This window comes from Puma concolor, chromosome B1 (assembly GCF_028749965.1).
Source record: "Puma concolor isolate L17-30 chromosome B1, mPumCon1.1.hap2, whole genome shotgun sequence".
Lineage (NCBI taxonomy): Eukaryota > Metazoa > Chordata > Mammalia > Carnivora > Felidae > Puma > Puma concolor.
In genome coordinates, this window is record NC_141670.1 from 51,010,625 (window position 1) to 51,029,019 (window position 18,395).

The 18,395-nt window shown below is 38.6% G+C and overlaps 1 protein-coding gene across 1 annotated transcript in view; it reads right to left on the bottom strand.

The window, feature by feature from the left end:
• KIF13B (kinesin family member 13B) overlaps nucleotides 1-18,395 on the bottom strand; it is a 201,810-nt gene that overhangs the window by 51,612 nt on the left and 131,803 nt on the right. The window contains exons 25-32 of the mRNA XM_086703788.1: nucleotides 13,934-14,080; nucleotides 13,276-13,305; nucleotides 11,639-11,738; nucleotides 10,933-11,059; nucleotides 10,123-10,178; nucleotides 8,375-8,499; nucleotides 6,628-6,804; nucleotides 3,468-3,560 (exon numbers count right to left, since the gene is read on the bottom strand). Coding sequence (XP_086559914.1) covers nucleotides 3,468-3,560; nucleotides 6,628-6,804; nucleotides 8,375-8,499; nucleotides 10,123-10,178; nucleotides 10,933-11,059; nucleotides 11,639-11,738; nucleotides 13,276-13,305; nucleotides 13,934-14,080 — 855 coding nt within the window. The remainder of the gene's footprint in view (nucleotides 1-3,467; nucleotides 3,561-6,627; nucleotides 6,805-8,374; nucleotides 8,500-10,122; nucleotides 10,179-10,932; nucleotides 11,060-11,638; nucleotides 11,739-13,275; nucleotides 13,306-13,933; nucleotides 14,081-18,395) is intronic.

Consider the following 18,395-nt stretch of genomic DNA (forward strand, 5'->3'; position numbering starts at 1 on the left):
ATGGGACATATTCCAAAACTCCACTTTACTGCCAGCTTTCAGAACTCAAAATGCATTTCCCCACAGAAATTACGGTATGAATTGATGGTTAGGTTAACTTGAAAGGTTAACACAGTGCCACTGAAACACAGCACATTCTCAATAAAATTGTCCTCTGCTATGTTTCTGTTGCAAACAGAAATGTTACTGGTTACAAAGGATTTGGTGGAAATAGCTGGAAATATACCACCACCACAATACTTCAGAAATACATCATGAGGGGCAAGAGAGAGGAACAAGAAGCTGGGGTGACAGCAGGACAGGGGTCAGATCCAAATAACTCCAGTAGGAGGCAGACACAGGTATGGAGAAGAAGAATGCAAAGGAAGGTTGGCTTTCCACCAGTTCCCTAAGCAGCAGACCACGGACTACACGTCCAAGAAGTAGCAGCTTTTAAAACTGGTCTCAGTCCGCAACTCTGGAGTGAGACAGGCCAAAGGCAGCATTGCACCCACCAAGAAGAAAAGTATCCTGGGAAATTCTCACTTGCTGTGCTCTTGCCAAGAGCCCATCCCTGCTCCTCTGACATGGGCGGCCCGTGCAGATAAACAAGATGTTCACAAGTCAGGGAGGGACGTTGTTAATGTATTTAATCATGTCAAGCAAGCTTGGCTCCTAACAAATTACTCTATTCAGAGAAAATCTGATACTTTATTTACTTGCGAATTTGTCAGAATAATGTCAAAACCCACAAAATATATATCCATATGCCGCTGCATCTTTAGATGCCATCAACTTTAAGGAAAAGAAAAACATTATTTTATATACCACTAAGGAGAAAAGAAAAAATTCTGCCAATTAATTTTAAGATATCAATTATTAAACACATTCTAAAGTCAAAAATATTTTTTAAAATTTAAATAAGCTTTAAGAACAGATAAAATGTGGAAGAATCTGGAAGGTGGCTTAACTTCACAAAACTTCTGTCTCCTACCACTATAGGATTCATTTGAGCCTTTTAATAACTCTGAAAAGAAGCAATCATCCTCATTTCATGGGTGAGGAAAGATGAAGGCCACGTAATTGGCAAGACAGTCAAGATTAGAACTTAGGTCCCCTGATACTCCTGACAAAGTAGTCCTTTTACCTCTCAACACACAATACTTTTTGGTGTCTGAAGGGAACAGGCATTATCCTGATTTTATAAGAAAAGGGAAACTTGAGTTTTATAGAAACAGATACACTCATGTTACCCATGTCCCTATCAAGATACAAAACATTTCCATTACTTCAGAAAGTTCACTTACGGCCTACCCTTCCCCCCAAGGCAAGGTAATTTCTTTCACCACAGATTAGTTTCACCGGTTTTAGAATTTCACATAAATGGAATCATCCTTTCTTGTGTCTGGCTTCTTACATTCAGCATAATGATTCTGGATTCATTGAAGAAGTTCATTTCTTTGTGTAGCTAAGTGATAGTCCACACTATGGATATACCACAATTTGCTTACCCATTCATCCACTAATGGATGTTTGGATTGTTTCCAGTTTTGGGTTCCTCTGGATTCAGCTGCTATGAGCATTCCTATACACATCTCTATGACACACATGGTCACTTCTCTTGAGTAAGCACCTAGAGGTGGAATTACTGGGTCCTGGGGTAGACAGTTGAAACCATTTCCTATTCTCTGGCCTACCATCAGTTCTTTTGCCACCAAGCTCTCATAGCTGCTATAACAGGGAACACAGAGAACTTTTCAAGGATTTTTCATGATGAAACCTAGCTCCTTGAGGAATCTTTTTGTTTCTAAATAAAAAATAAACTAAGTGTAGTCCTTTTCCTGTTAAGTTTTAAGTTTTAAGTCTCGCTGTTCCTTTTTCTTTATCATCAGGATTTGATAATGTGAAAATAACACTTGCCAACTTAGATGTTTAGATAATTATTAACAAGCAGCCCAACCACATGAGGTCATATGCTTCTCTCTCAATGGATCCCCCTGCATTTCCTCCCTTTGAAAACTGTATCACTCAGGGAATAAAAGCACCTTTAAAGAGGATAAGGAACCTACAGTTGGGAGGGGATGAGACAGGAGGGGAAGGAAAATGAGAGAAATGGAAAAATGGAAGAGAGTTCACTACAGCAGTCATTGTTTCTCAACTGCATTCAAACCATGTATAGAGTTAAAGTATGAAACAACCAGAAAGACATAAAACATTCAGACACAGAGAATAAACACTGCATCTCTTGCTGAGCATATAAGTATACAAAGAGTAATCGACTACAGACCCAAGATTTTGCAGCTAGTCTAACTCTGAAAACAGACTTATTTTTAAAATGTGCAGCAGGCTCCAAATTAAACAGTTAAACAGCTAATACTTACTATGTAAGTCTAACACTTTGGAGATCCAGTACAAGACTTCCTGCGGTATAAGAAATCTAAAGCAGAGCCTAAGCACTATATAATCTTTTCACCCTTCCAAAAACTCACTGCTTAGAATACATTTTGTCCACCTATTGTTCACTCAACAGAATCAACAACTTCCAGCACTCAAAAATGAAGCGTAGGGTGCTGATGTGGACCGTGTGGTTAGTAGGGAGTGTCCACTCCCAGCGCACTCTCCCATTCTTCACTCCCTAGGAAAGTATAATCTGCACCTCCTCACTCCTCGATTCTGGATGGTGAGCGTGACAGACAGGACCGCTCTGATTTCCCTTTTGCAGAGTCCTTTTCTAAGAACCCTCATGTCTTCCTACCCCTGTAAGGAAGGCCTCCATTGCCAGCTGTGTCGAAGACCAGGTGAATAAATATGGGATTAAATATTAGGAAGCAAATGAAAACTACATCGTCCGGCAAGCTTCTGTCCGGGGGTATTTGAAACCCCATTTGTTTGATTCCTATGGCTCTCTCAGTTCAGAAAGGGAAATAAGGAGAGGAAAATAATAATAGGATCTATAATAATGGCAATTACAATTTACTGCTGTGTGTGTGTGTACAACATCCTTAAAAAACAACCCTGTACAGAGGTATCACTAACCCAATTTGATAAATGAAAAAATTGAGGCTCAAAGTAACTCACTAAGTGCACCTCACTGAGAGGTGATGAAAGTAAGATTTCTGTGTGATTCCAAAATGAATCTCCAAAGCTTGAATCTCTATTTTGAGCTATGTTGCTTCCCTTTGAGGGTTATAATATTGTTACCTTATGTCTACTAGAAATGAAAAGGAGTGCTGTCTTCTAGGAGTATTGATTTGCTTTTCAAAAGAAAGTTCTTCTTCAACAAAATACTAAAACCAGAACCTTTGAAGCCACAAGTACATTTTACTATGAATCACATTAAGATTAGAAAATTCCTCTACAAACCTACAGCATTTGCCTAAACACACATTTTCATGGACTATGTATTTCTTGGGTAGGTGACTTTTCAGGGACATAGCTCTTTTTACATGTTTATTTTTAGTAAACTCAAATTTTGTACAATCCTTCACCTCTGGAATATTGGAGACAATCTCAAAAGTCACTCCACAGCCAGGAATAGAACTTCGATGTGACATCTTTTTTAGGAGACTCTGAGCAAAACCCTAGAGAAAAACAAAACAGAAAGATATGGTTTCCTACCTCAAAAACTGAGTGTTCATTAACAAAGCATAAGGGACACTGCATTCATTCTAACAAAAAGAAACAGAGTATATTTCCAACATAAGCAAGCTGAAATCCAAATCACTAAATAGAGACTCCTCAACTTCATTTTAGTGCACAAAACCAATTTATTAGATTCTTGCCGCGTGACAGGTGCTAGACCCATTATATGAAGAGTATAAACCCAAAACTCTGGAAACAGACACTGGGCATCTGGTTCAGCTCTGCTTAAAGGGTACAGAAAAAAAAGACTGTTGACTTCAACACAATAAAGTGACCTTCTGAGATGTAAGCAAGGACTGGTACTCTTATACTTTTTTTTTTTTTTTTTTTCCCAGTACAATGGACATCTTGCAGCATGAATATTGACAAGTTCAGGCATTAAATTCTTGACCAAAGCAGGATCGTTATGAAGAATGATTTAAGAGTGCATGGTCATTGTTTATGCTGACTGTGCTCTTTGCACAGTTAAGAATTGAACTGTTGAATTAATGCATAGATGACTCATTTGAAGATGCTGCTAAGACTGAACATCCTGTAGAGGTTGAAGAGAGCAGGGATGAGGGCAGAATACAATTGGTGAATCAAGATAAGAAGAAGAGAGAATATTAAACTGATGCCCAACTTTTTCCCTCATTCAAAAGGGAAGCAGGAAATATGTGAGAACCTCTGAAAAAAAAATAGAAAAATCCAGCTGTTTGGTCCTAGAAGTACATATTTTCACAAACCTCCTTAATAATAATTTCTCTCCTCTTCAGTGATCTATAGTTAACTTTTTAAAAGACTGTAACTTTTATGGGGCACCTGGGTAGCTCAGTTAAGCCTCTCTTGATTTCGGCTCAGGTCATGATCTCCCAGTCTGTGGGTTCGATCCCTAAAGCAGGCTCTGTGCTGACACCATGGAGCCTGCTTCGGATTCTCTCTCTCCCTCTCTCTCTCTCTCTCTGCCTCTCCCCTGTTTGCTCTCTCTCTCTGTCTCTCACAAAATAAATAAATAAGCATGAAGAAAAAAATAAGAATAAAAATTAAAAAATAAAAATTAAAAAATAAAATAAAAACTGTAGTTTTAGAATGCAAACAGACCACTGATTTCAGCCCTTCATTCTACCCACTTCAGCCTTGCAATGCTGAGCTACTGCCAATTACACTGGTCAGAGCTCAGCTGTAGGTTTGTTTTCTTTTTAATGGGTGGGGACGGAAGGTGTGGGTGCTGTTGTTACCTACTTTTTGCTTTCCTTCTGTATGGAACTACTGAAGCTGATTTGCACACATTAGCGTCATAAGGAAGTCCCTGCTCTTGTATAAAGAAGCAAATTTTGGGAATGAAGTATCTGAAACCAGGAGGGAAACTGGCATGCCCTAAAACACTATTACATCATTCAGCATCAATTTGATAATGTCAAGTCATTTCAACCAGGGAAAAAAATGTGGCAACTTCTTGTCGCTATAATAAAAAATAAAAAATAAAAACAAACTAGAGAAACACACACACACACACACACACACACACACACACACACACCCCAGAAGGAGTTGAGTGATGCCATGATGCACCCTTTCTGTTAAGGATTCTGTGGGGCTGGTGGTTGTCCCAGGGCAGTCTCAGTGCCTGGCAACCAGAATCTCTAGCTCAGGCATGGCAAATCGCTCTTCAAAACGCTCAAGAGCAACACGTCTTTTTCAATCCCTTAAAGACTTCCGAGAAAAGAGAGATGGAGAAGAGTGAATGGGAGCCACACCATATACGTCTAGCTAACCCGATGACCTGGATTTTATTGATGCTGGATTGCCAAGCTAAAGAGCTGCAATTTTAACAGCATTACCGCCAGTCTTCATTTCAAAGATTGATATCAGTGTGACATTTAGAACTAAAGATTAATTTTTAGGGGTGGAGATTACATCTAGGACTCTGTCAACCATGACTGTGCTCTTTTAAATGAAAAGATTTCTTTTCATATGTCCTGGTTTTAGTCAGTGTACTGAGAAGGCCTCAAAAAAAAAAGAAAAATGAGCACAGACAGTTAAAAGAATCTCCAGAATGAGCCTCCCAAGTCCTATATTTGCAAAGCCAATGAAACAAACAGTTTATACCCTTACCTAGAAGTTTTCTACTAACCCCAGTCACATGGAACAAGGTCCTTCCTGATCCAGCTGCAACTGCGTGGCCGGCCACGGACCTGGCCACCCCCCCCCCCCCAGCACACCTGTCAACACTCTGCTTCTCATGGTCTGAGCCCTCCATGCCCTGTCCCTCCTCACTACCCCTGCACATGTGTTATCTCCTCTCCACAGAAGAGTCAATTCCTCCTCTGCCTGCCAAACTCCCCTGTCTGTAAAGGAGTGGCTCACATGCTACCCCCCTCTCTGACACCTGCTCTGACTCCCTTGGTGTGAATTCTCCATCCCTTGGCCTGCAGCCTTCCAGCACTCAGGGAGCACCGGCATTATAGCACTAACCCAACAGAGACAGATCACCTGTTCATATATGTCTACATATACCAACGGACACTAGCTATTTCAAGATGCAGACTACTTCTAACTTATCCTGTTACCCAAAGCTTGACAGAGTACACTCTCTAAATATGTGAATCAGTGAATTAGCAGATGACTGAAAGGGAAGAAAGAGATGCAAAGCGGAGGGTAAGATGTCCAAACAACAGCAAACCTACAGAGAACCTTCACATCTTGGGTGACCCAAACGAAAAGTCAAAAAACAAAACAGTGAACTTCACTTTGACTGGGCTCTGTGGCAGCGAAAAGAATGGCATTAATTTGTGACTATGTAATAAGAAAGACTGATTGTAACAACTTAATGTTGTCTTGGAGAAGTCGGGATGGAATGTGCCAGAACGAAGCAGGCACAGTTACAAGACAGTAACAGGCACGCTGAAGAGAAAATGCTTCATAGAGTCTGCTTAGATGAGAGGCCAGAACAATCATTCCCTGGCCCTGCCCTCAACGTCAGACCTGTGATTAAAGTCATTTCTTCAACGAGGATTAATGACTCACCTGCCGGCCATGAACATTGACACAAATTCGTTTCCGTAACACTAACTGCATGTCAGCTGGATGGCTGAGCTGGACTGTCACCCGCACAATCAGATACACTCGCTCATCCGCAGGGGTGCCTTTACTGAGCTGAGGACAGCTGTGCACTGCAGAGTCCCAAGAGGCTTCTGCTCTCACCTGCAGAGACAGAAAGGACATACTTTTCCCTCTCCTCCTGGAAAAACAAAACAAAACAAAACAAACAACAACAAAAAAAACAACCTCACGAGGAAACATCTTGACTTGGCTACAGTCCTACAGGCTGGTCGTGAGTGCAGATGTACTAGAACCTCCCTGAAAAGCTATGGGATAGGAAGATATGGTCTCCATCACCCTAGTCTGGGAAGAACAGAGAATGATGTTCCTGGCTGGCTGGCTTTTAAAATGTTTTTATTTTGAAAAATGCTCAAACATAAAGTGCAAATTCAGGACAATGAACTCCTGTATATCTTCCATCTAGAATCGTCAGCTGCTCAGGACAATGAACTGTGTATCTTCCATCTACAATCATCAGCTGTTAATATTTTGCCACTTTTCCTTTCTCTTTCTCGCAACACATATACACACAGTATTATTTTTTTGCTGCACTACTTTAGAGGAAGTTACAGACTTGTAACTCTACATGCCTACATACATTAACAAGTATCTTCTAACAGCAGGTACATCCTCTGACTTAACCATAGGATAATTATATTCAGGAAATTTAACATCAATAAAATACTATTATATAATACATAGTCTACATTCAAATCTTTCAGCTGTTCCAATCCAGGATCACTAACTGCATTTAGAGGTCATGTCCCTTTAGTCCATGTCAATCTGGAATGGTTCCCCACCCTTTCTTTGTTGCTCATGACACTGACTTATTAAAGAATGTACAGAATGTACAGAATTGTACAGAATGTATCACAGTTGGGTTTGTTGTCTTTTTCCCTGCTATTAAAGTTTTGCATCTTAGGAATACCACTAAGTGATAATGTGCCCTAAGCATCACATCAGCTTTCCTTGTTTAAACTATTTTATTGTTTTTCCGATATACTCAAAATTAGAAAATAAGCTCCCACTATATACCCATCACCCGGATTCAAACATTATCTAGATTTTGCCACACTGACTTCATCTTTTTTCTCCTCTTTAAAAAGCCTTTACCACAGGGCCACCTGGGTGGCTCAGTCGGTTAAGCGACTGACTCTTGATCTTGGCTCAGGTTATGATCTCACAATTGGTGAGGTTATGATCTCACAGTTGGTGGGTTCGAGCCCTGCATCAGGCTCTGCACTGACAGCACAGAGCTTGAGATTGTCTCTCTCTCTCTCTCTCTGCCCCTCCCTTTTCATGCTTTCTCTCTCTCTCTCTCTCTCAAAATAAATAAACTTTAAAAAAAAAAGTCTTTAGTAAAGAATTTCAAAGCAAATCCCAAACATCATGTCGGTTTATGATGGACCAAAGCTGACCTGAACTATGAATACTAACAGAGAGAGATCCTTTACCAGGAGGGGAAATAAATGGCAAATGGATGTAATTTGACCATCTACTCCTTCTGGAAGCAGTTCCAATCTTTCTGGAAGTCGTAATGAAAGGTTTTCATTTATGCATCTTGACAAATGTAAGCATTAAAGTGATTACATTGCTGATTGTTTAAAAAGACTCAAGGAAAGGTTAAAGAAACTACTTTTCATCTGATTTTCCCTAGTTATGCTTTGTTTACCTCTCCATCATGCTGTTTTACAATCTGCAGTTCAAAGAACTCATCCTCTTCTTCTCCAGTGAGGGTAGCATCCCATCCACCAGCTTCTGGGTCATCAAGATTATCCTGGGAGCTGAAATCATCAGCTAAAAGCAAAGAAGTTCCATTAAATACAGAGATCATTTTAAGGGATAACCCTTACCAGCTAAATTTCAATGTGCTTGGTATTAAAATTCTACTGCCTCAAATTTCATTTGCTTTTGGCTCTAAAATCTTACATGACATGGAAGAGGACCATTAAACAGTTCTTAGAGATGGATAGACTCTCAAGAAATTATCTTATCCAATCTCTTACCTTTATGCTTTATTTTACATGGAAGGAAAATGAAGCCAAGATACCCAAGAGGTTATTCAAGGTCAGCCCATAAATGTTAATGATAGGATTATAACCGAAATTCCCTATTTTTTAGTGCACTGAAAAATGAGAAGCGAGAGTGATTCCAATTATCTGACAGTTGAGTTCAACAAAAGAATCAATTGGCTACATGAGCCGGAAACTTGGAGGGTTGCCCCCTGACCCTTTAGTTATTTAGTTCTAAGCCTGGACCTTCCAACACCCTATCCATTTTAAGCTTGTGAGCAGGCACCAAAAGTATCTTTTCTAGTATGTGGGCTTGTGTGGATCAAGAATGGGCAAAAGGCTGAACAAGCTCTTGACCATGTCTTGGAATATCCATACAAACAGGTCTTCTATAAGCTTATTCTTTTCCACTCTTACCCTCCTCCACATGCACACACAAGCACACACAAGAGCACCTCACCTATCTAGGAACCTAACATAAAAATAGGCTGGAGTAACCCTCAGCATGCAAGGCTCAAGAGAACAAGACAGGATAGAGTGCTGTGGCAAAACATTGAAACCCCATCAGGTAGACAGACAGTAGAAATGGCTAAATATTATTTATTTAACTCTGTGTGCATATAATAATTTTCCATATATCTAAATAAGTTAAGTAGTACAAAATGCTAAATACCTCAGATATTATAACTCACTTTCAGCTAGGTGGAAGAAACACACTGAGGACATCTAAGCTTGTCTATTTAGGATAGTTAATTTTAACACATGGTTTTCCTGCAGATATTTAGGAATGTAACTGCTGACTTTTAACTTATTTTTAGCTCTTTAATCTACCTTTTCATTTTTATTTTCCTTCCCTGGGCAGAGTATAGGTAAAATGTAGCCACATCCAAAACATTTTACATGAAGGAGAAAAAAAGAAAGGAAAAATTGACAGGTTCTCATAACTAAGCAATGCAGGAATGAAGGGCATAAGAACTCACAGAAAAAGTAAGAAATTTATTAGATAGTTCTAAGAAAACACCAGATAAAAGAAGCATGCTACATAAGGATCTCTTTCCAGACAGAAGTCTTTTCCTAGGAATTAAAGAAAAAATTATTTTAAGTGCAAGAAAATACTACCACTACACCCTAACCTGATGATGAGAACAAAGCATATGCACAACTGTATAGATTATAGATTGAAATGTGAGAACGCACCATGATGAAACATACCTATCACTGCTACAAAAAATATTATTCTTACAGAAAAGTCATTCTTTGTCAAGTATCAGTGTCCCTCAGCATACATAATATAGACCCTAACCTTAGGCTCAAAGAACTGCCTAACTGCAAACTTCGTTAGAATCCAGGTGTTACTTGGACACTAATTTGTCAGAGGTAAGCCTTCAGAAAGCACCTCCTAACTTACCATTTAAGTCAAGGAATATAACAGGAATGTGTGTTTCCATCCCAGGAACTGGGGTCCTAAAACATAATGAACAAAGAGCATCTCAAATAAAGCAGACTTTCTGAGCAGCATGTACCTTGAGTCTCAGCATTAATCCACACTGAGAATAGTACAGATGAAGTCAATAATAACTGTGGGTATTGTGTTTTTTTATAATTTCACATCAGAGATGCCCCTAAACTGACCTATAACTGCTGTTGCTTTTCACTGGTGCTCTCATGTATAATTATCATATACTCTGATACTAGAATTCAGTCTTCTAAGATACCTCTACCTGTTTATAATACAGCTCACTTGTTTAAAGTTACTTTTTTATAAAATTACATACCGAAGGGCCTCATATGGCTTAATTTACTATTTTTAATTTCGATAAAGTGGCACAGAACATTTGCTGACAGTACAGTTTAAGCCAGCCCCAAAACCCAAAACTCCTGGAGATGCAATTTTATTATGACCGAATGGTCTTTTAAGGGAATGACCCAAGTAATTAACATATTAACTTTTTTTTAATGCTAAGTGCACTGGTATTAAATATTGATTTAGATTCTCAGAAATCTTAATTACTTGGGCCAATAACAATATTATTTAATAAAACACGGTTTTAGGCCATAGTTATTCCAATTCATGAAAATAATTTAACACTTCCTCTAATTCTTTTCCCCTGTGCTAGGATGAGTCTTCCATTAATTGAAACACAGGCAAAATTCATACAGAAAGCAGGCAGCTCAGGGAACACCTGGAACATCAGAACACATGTGACGGCATTCATACCATTCTGCTGGGGCCCCTGGAATGCCACTGCCGGCAGAGGGGACCATTACCGCATTCCGCTCCTCGGTCAAGGTCAGTCTCATCTCTAGAAGTTGAGCTTCACGGTCAGCATCATCCTCTGTTTTATCTAGAACATCAGGAATAAGGATGAAATACAGATTTCTCACACAGATTTCTTACTTGATATTTACACTTCTGTCCAGCGTATCCACAGGATTTGCCTGCATTTCAGTCACTGGTTGATGAGGGTTCACCAAAAACTTATTACTTCCCTAATTAGTAATTAAAAAAACAATCATGATAAAAAGTGAACTGTAAGAGCATGGCTGTACTCTTACAGAAAGGCCATCTTTGGAAAGCCAACATGGACCACCAGCACATGAATAATTTCTTCCAGAGTTGAAGGATTCAAGTACTTTTGGATAAGAAATCAAAAATGTTAGCACCCTCCTTAATTTATTTTTGAAGGACAATGTTTACATACTATATTGTCTCTCTTTGTTGCGGGTAAGGGGAAACCTATAGAAAGATATTATTACAGTTAAATAAATGTTATTCTGAAAGGACAGGACATAAATAAGAAACATTCCTATGCTCTTGCCATCCCCATTATTGATGTGTTCATCTACTTCTAATTTATGTGGCTGCAAATAGAGATTAATTATGCACAGACTGGGGGGGTAAATATTCAATTTGCTTTTCCTACCATGTTTACTGACAAGCTTTTGCAGTTGTTGATCTAAGTACTCCTGACGTTTTGTTAATGCATTTAGCCATTTTCTACGCAGTCTCTCTAAATCCCGATCCTGGAAGAAAACGAGGGAAATTATGGCAAATACAACGGCAAGACAAAATACTTGAAACCAATGCTCCATCTACCTTACTCTAAGTCTTCAAAACTGTAAAGTATCACACATCAATATCTTTGTCCCCACTACTAGTTGACACTAATCATTATTTGGAACAGAAAGTTCCAGAAATCAAAGAATTGTTGTTCTAGAACAAGACAGCTTCTGAAAAGACATTCTCTGATACCTAGAACCAGTTTTATTTCTATTGGTTCAAGGGGCAAGCCTTACAACTAAGATCTACAATGTCCCTTTGCTGGATAAAAATCACAAATACTGGGGCGCCTGGCTGGCTCATGTGACTCTTGATCTCGGGGCTGTAAGTTCAAGCCCCAAACTGAATATAGATCCTACTAAAAAAAATAAGTAAATTAAAAAAACATCACAAATATTACTCAACAATCTTAAAATTTATATCCCTGGGAACCATCATAAGAATTCCTCAAATCTCTTAACTTGTTTCAGCCTTCAACTTGTTTCACTAGTCTCTACAAACAACATGTAATGTTTCTCTCCCTTGTTTCTTGTGTGTAGGGGCAATTTGGAGGGGGAGAGGGCGTTATCAACAGACTAAGAACTCTACCATTCAACACCTGACTGTATACCAATCTTGCCTCATTTCCTTTTGTAATAAAGTTAACAAGACTGGGTAGATCAGTGGAATGCTGAAGATACAGTGTGTATCTGGATTTCACTAAGGCACTTAACCAAATAGCTCATGACATTCTTGTGGACAAGATGGAGAAATGTGCAATGAATCTACTTGAATGAAATCATAAATGACTGAAATATCACATCCAAAGAACAGTGATTAATGGAATAATGTCAGCTTAAAAGAAGTCTCTATTGTTGTGCCATAGGACTCTGTATTTAACCCTATCTGATACAATATTTTTATCAGTCACTTATAGGAAGGCAGACATTTTTATCAAATTAGAATGATACAAAACCAGGAGAGTGACTACACTGGATGACATAATCAGGATCCAAAGAGCTCTGACAGTCCTAAACAATGACTAGCAAGACTAACATGATAGAACTGGACAGACATAAACAAAATCTTGCAGGAGATTAGGAAGGATGGAGGGGGCAAAACCAAACCTGTGTGACTCTTGTAAGTGGGGAAGGCAGACCTGGTTTAAAAGATGGAAAATACCTAAGCAGTGTGGCTTGACTGAAGCTCAGTATGAGATAGCTCTTACAGGGAAGAGGAGGGGTGACTCCACTCAAGGAGAGAGGGAGTGCAAGGAAAAGGATCTGGAGAAATGGATCTGTAGGAAACTTGGATGGGGAGCTCTAAGTTTGGAAAATGATGAAAGTCACAAATGATTTCTTATAATATAAGACTACAAAACTCTGTTTTAATTTGAGAAAAGCAATATTTGAATCAAAATTAATTGTGTAATTATTAAATAACAGTATAGCAAGACTCAGGAATGTGTACTTCAGTACTTTAATCAAGCTCATTTGATGAAGCTAACAGGTGCTCCCTTACCTGGTAGCTGTCCATGTCCTCCTCTTCCTCCTAAAAGAAAAAATACATTACACATAACTAAAACAATTATTTTTTCAAGAATCAGGCTATGCTCAACAGCCAGAATCTTTTGCCAGACTTTATATTTTCTAATTTAATGAAAATACTGTTTCATCTCCCACCTATGTTCACCCTCACTCTTTGCTTTATAGTTTTCAGGAAGTTGGGAGTAAAACCTTAAGCTTCTCATAGGAAAGTGAAGAATGCTCATTTGACCTTTTCAGGAACCAGTACAATACTCTCCCTGCTGGGTTTATAGTCCCACTCCCCAGGAGAAATCAAACACCTGCTGGCAAAAAGTCTTTACAAGCCAGTAGGGGGTTTCTATAGAAGGGTGGGTGATGGAGGAAGTTAATCACTAGTAGGCAACTGAGGAATTTCTGGAGGCTGAGATGTCTTAACCCTCAGTTTGCCATGTACCAGGGCAAAACCACAGTCTGGTTCAGGTGCACTGATTTCATGCAAAAGTAATACAGTAACAAACAAACAAAAAAAGACATCAAATTAAAAACTGAAAGAAGTGTTCATGGAAGGCAGTTTTCTGGCAAGTTCCAAAACACTCTCTTATCTCATTGGGTCTTTCACCAAGAATATAACTGGCACAGAGACAGAAACTTACATGAAAGGTCTCAAGAGTCTTGGGGGATCTGAGTGTTCTAACTTTTACACATCCAATGCCAACAGACAATATACATTCTTCCATCAGTGGTAAAGTCCCAGATTCCTGCACAGACTTCACTTCCACTTGAACTCGCCGAGACTGTCCCTGTATCAGAGACAAATTTAAATTTATTAAAATCAGTTTAATTTCCAAATATTTGGTTTAGAGAGACCCCTACAGGCTGATGTTGAGAAAGCATTTAACTTTGGAGACCTATCTCACCACATCTTTAAGTAGTAAACTACAAACTGAAAAACTAATCAGGAATAATAATTTACCTTTTCAGCAAGTAGAAAGACATGGAATATATGGACTGCATATTTTTTTCAATAAAAAGAAACATTACCAGAAAAAATTCTAACAAAGGAAATGCAAAAAGGAAGGGACAAGCAAAACTGTTCAACTCACCATCAAATAAATGCAGATTAAAATAAGCACAAAACACTTATTTTCACTTACTAAACTAGCAATTACCTTTTAAAAAGGCAATTTTCAATATTGCCCAAAGGTTATGAATCAGGCAATTACATACATTGTTAGTGGGAATATAAATTGGTACAGCATTCTGCAAGGCAATTTGCCTTAAAAATTTAAGTATCCCCTGGCTCAGCAATTCAACTTTCTAGGAAGCTGTTCTCAGTAAATAATCATATATGTGTATAAAGATCTTAAAACAATGTTAAGAATAACAAGAAACTAGATATAAATAAATGCATAATATTGACAACTGCTTAAGCTACAGTATATAAATATAAAATATACAGTCATTAAAACATTGTTGTAGAAAAACATACATAATATATTAAGCTAAAAAGTATGATAAACAATGTTAACCAGACTTAGAAAAAAAAAAAGAGGGATTACCAAGCCCAATAGATATAGTAGGATCTACTTTTAAAAATCAGCAGAGTAAGAAATAAGAATGGTGACCACTATCCTGGAATCACTGCTCTAATCCCAAATAATTTAAAACCATGTTGCAAAATGAAGAACTGAACAGAAAGCTGTTCCTTCTTAAGCATATTTTCATAATAAATACTATGTGATCCTGTATGTTTACAATGAAACAGTATTTTAAAATTCCCAATATTCCCAAATTACTGACTTCAGAATTGACTTATAAATTTTAGGGATGGAAAACAGAATCTGAACAATGAAATTTGAATATACAATTTCAAATCTCCTCCCCCCTTCCATCAGATTTTTAATTCCCAAGAGCTTTGCATTATCAGGGAAATCAATTTAGGCAAATGATTAATCTGAAGGCCAGATTTGAAGAGATGAGTTACAGATGTCTTTTGATTTAATATTTTCCAATAACTATGCATCACTTATTTTGTGGAAAGAGTACCCCCAGAAAACATTTTGATTGTCTAAAATAGTTTACTCATTTCAACTAGCTACGTTTTATTTGTTTACTTCCCCTAAGACAGAAAGTAACCCACTTTCCATGGGTGCCCACATGCAAAAGGTGAAGTACAGGCACTGTTTCGGGGGAGCGTTCAAGGTAGGCAGAAGGAAGAAAAGGACACAGAAGCTCTGAAACTGCTTACTGTTCCACAGAAAAGCTTTGAACAGTATACCTAAACTAATAGATTGAACTTCGTGTAACTGCTGATATTTGAGCATTTTTTAACTACAAAACTGGAAATTTTTTATGGCGAACCTAATCAGTTCTCCTCTGCCGCTTTCCTGTTCGAGAACAGTACGTTCTGGTTTTCAAATATATTAAATTCAAATGAGACGACTATCCAAGGCCCTCTATGAACTAGCTGCCACATGTTTCTATAACCTCCTCTGTTGCTGCTTTCCAGATCTTCCTACATATTACTTTCTACCCAAACTTACCTAATTCCAACTACTGTATCTTTATTCTTGCTGTTTAGGTATGAAAAATGTTTCCAGCCTTTGCACGATTGTTTTGGCATCCACATCAAGACCCACACCCTTCAGAAAAAGCCTTTCCTGGGGTGTCTGGGTGGCTCAGTCGGTTAAGCATCCCAACTTTGGCTCAGGTCATGATCTCACGGTTTGTGAGTTTGAGCCCCGCGTCGGGCTCTGTGCTGACAGCTCAGAGTCTGGAACCTGCTTCGTATTCTGTGTCTCCTTCTTTCTCTGCCCCTCCCCAACTTGTGCTCTGTCTATGTCTCTCAAAAAATTAATAAATGTAAAAAAAAAAAATTTTAAGAAAAAGCCTTCCTTGATTAACTCAACTCATTGAATACTTTTAGTAAATGTTGTCAGATATATGACAAATACTTATATATTCTATTTATACTAACAGAAAATTATCTGGTCTTGCCTTCCAGGCGATGAATTTCTAAGCATCCAAAGAAGATTTTATATACACACACACACACACACACACATACACACACACACACACACACACACACACACACACACATCTTTTCTTTAACAGATGTTCAGAAAAAGATGTTCTTCACACCCATGAGAATCCTATTTTATATATATATCTGATGTTATAATTTAAACTAATTTCCTTTCGCTTTTAGATCTTTGCCCATATATGAATGAATTTGCTAAAATTCGTTTGCTAGGGTCAGAGAACAAGTACTTACCACCTTCCTCCTTCTAAAACATTCAGAAACTTAAATATTTAAGCAAACTTTCTTTTTCCTTTAACCATTTCTCATGTTTTGCTTTGAATGATTTTGATATTCATTTTTCAAAAGCTATTCTAATATTTTACTATTGTTCTAAAGTCTGGAAACTATCAGGGCACCTGCATGGGTCAGCCAGTTAAGCATCTGACTCTGGATTTCGACTTAGGTCATGCTCTCACAGTTCATGAGATCAAGCCCCAGGTTGGGATCCTGCTTGGGATTCTCTCTCTGCCCCTCCCACAGGTGCATGCTCGCTCATTCGCTCGCTCTCTCTCTCTCTCTCTCTCTCTCAAATAAATAAAGTATGCAAACTATCATAGGATACAATATTCTACTAAATACTGAATTAATGTAAAGTATAGCAAAAAAAAAAAGATATTTCCAAATCTTTTATGTAAATTCTATTAAGATATTCTCTCCTATGGCAGTGTAGACACTTTATAGGTTACAATCTGCCTGCAGTTAAGTGAAATTTCCCACATATTTCTCTGCTGTATTGATTTCTAGCAAATATTCATGCAACTCAGCTGCATTTATGTAACATCTCCTATAGTATCATACAAAGATACTTTGTCTTTGTCCTCAGATCCTGGCAGAGAGCTCCTAAAATTCACAGAACTTCCTGAGTGATAATGATTATAGGTGCATCTTTTCATGATGCAACTTAAAAAAAATTTTTTTAATGTTTATTTATTTTTGAGAGGCAGAGAGAGAGCGTGAGCAGGAGAGGGGCAGAGAGAGGGAGACACAGATCTAAAGCAGGCTCCAGACTCTGAGCTGCCAGCACAGGGCCCAATGCAGGGCTTGAACTCACAAATCATGAGATCATGACCTGAGCCGAAGTCAGTTGCTCAACCGCCCCTGCCACCCAGGCGCCCCTTAATGATGCAACTTTAAACCTTACAATCCTCGGCAAGCCCCTAGATAGCTTCAGGAGAGGGGCCAATAGTCCAAAAAAAACAAGCCTTGATCAGAAGTCTGGAACTGTCAGGTCCACCCCAAAACCTCAGGAGAGAGCAGAGAAAGGATGGAGACTGAGTTAATCACCCATCAGTTATGCCTACATAATGATGATCTATAAAAACCTACAAACAATGAGGTTCAGTGAGCCTCCAGGTTGGTGAACAAAACAAGGTGGTGGGAGGGCGGCATACAAAGGGAGGATGCCGAAGCTCCTTATCCCTCCTCCCATACTTTGTCCCATCATCTCTTCCTTCTGGCTATTCCTGAGCTGTATCCTTTATTATGGAAACTACAAATAGTAAGTAAAGGGGAAGAGAGTTAGGTGAACCTCCGATTTTGTAGCCAAGCTAGACAGAATTGAGGACCAGATACTTGCAACTGGCATCTGAAATGAGGACAATCTTGTGCTGAGTCTAAGCCCTTAAACCTGTGCAGTCTGACACTAACTATGAGTGAACTGAGGTTTCAATTCAAACCGAACTGAACTGTAGGACACCCAGTTGGTATCTACAGATAATCAGAGAATTGGGTCTAGACGGAAAAAAAACCCTTTCATTTCCCAAGTACCAAGCACTGGGCTTCATACACAGTATCTCTATACCTCACACCTGTCCTACAAAGTTGGTGTTATCATCACACTTTCCACTGTATACCTAAGGAAAGGTTCTGAGAAGTGACTGAACTTGCTCACAGGTTTACAGCTAGGCAGTGGGAGACCAGAACTGAACCCTGGCATGTTAGACTGTGAAGTGCCTGTTCTTTCTGCCACATCACAATGCTTCTCCTTGTCCTTATAAATATTCTAATGCTGCTTAATGTTTCTATTATTG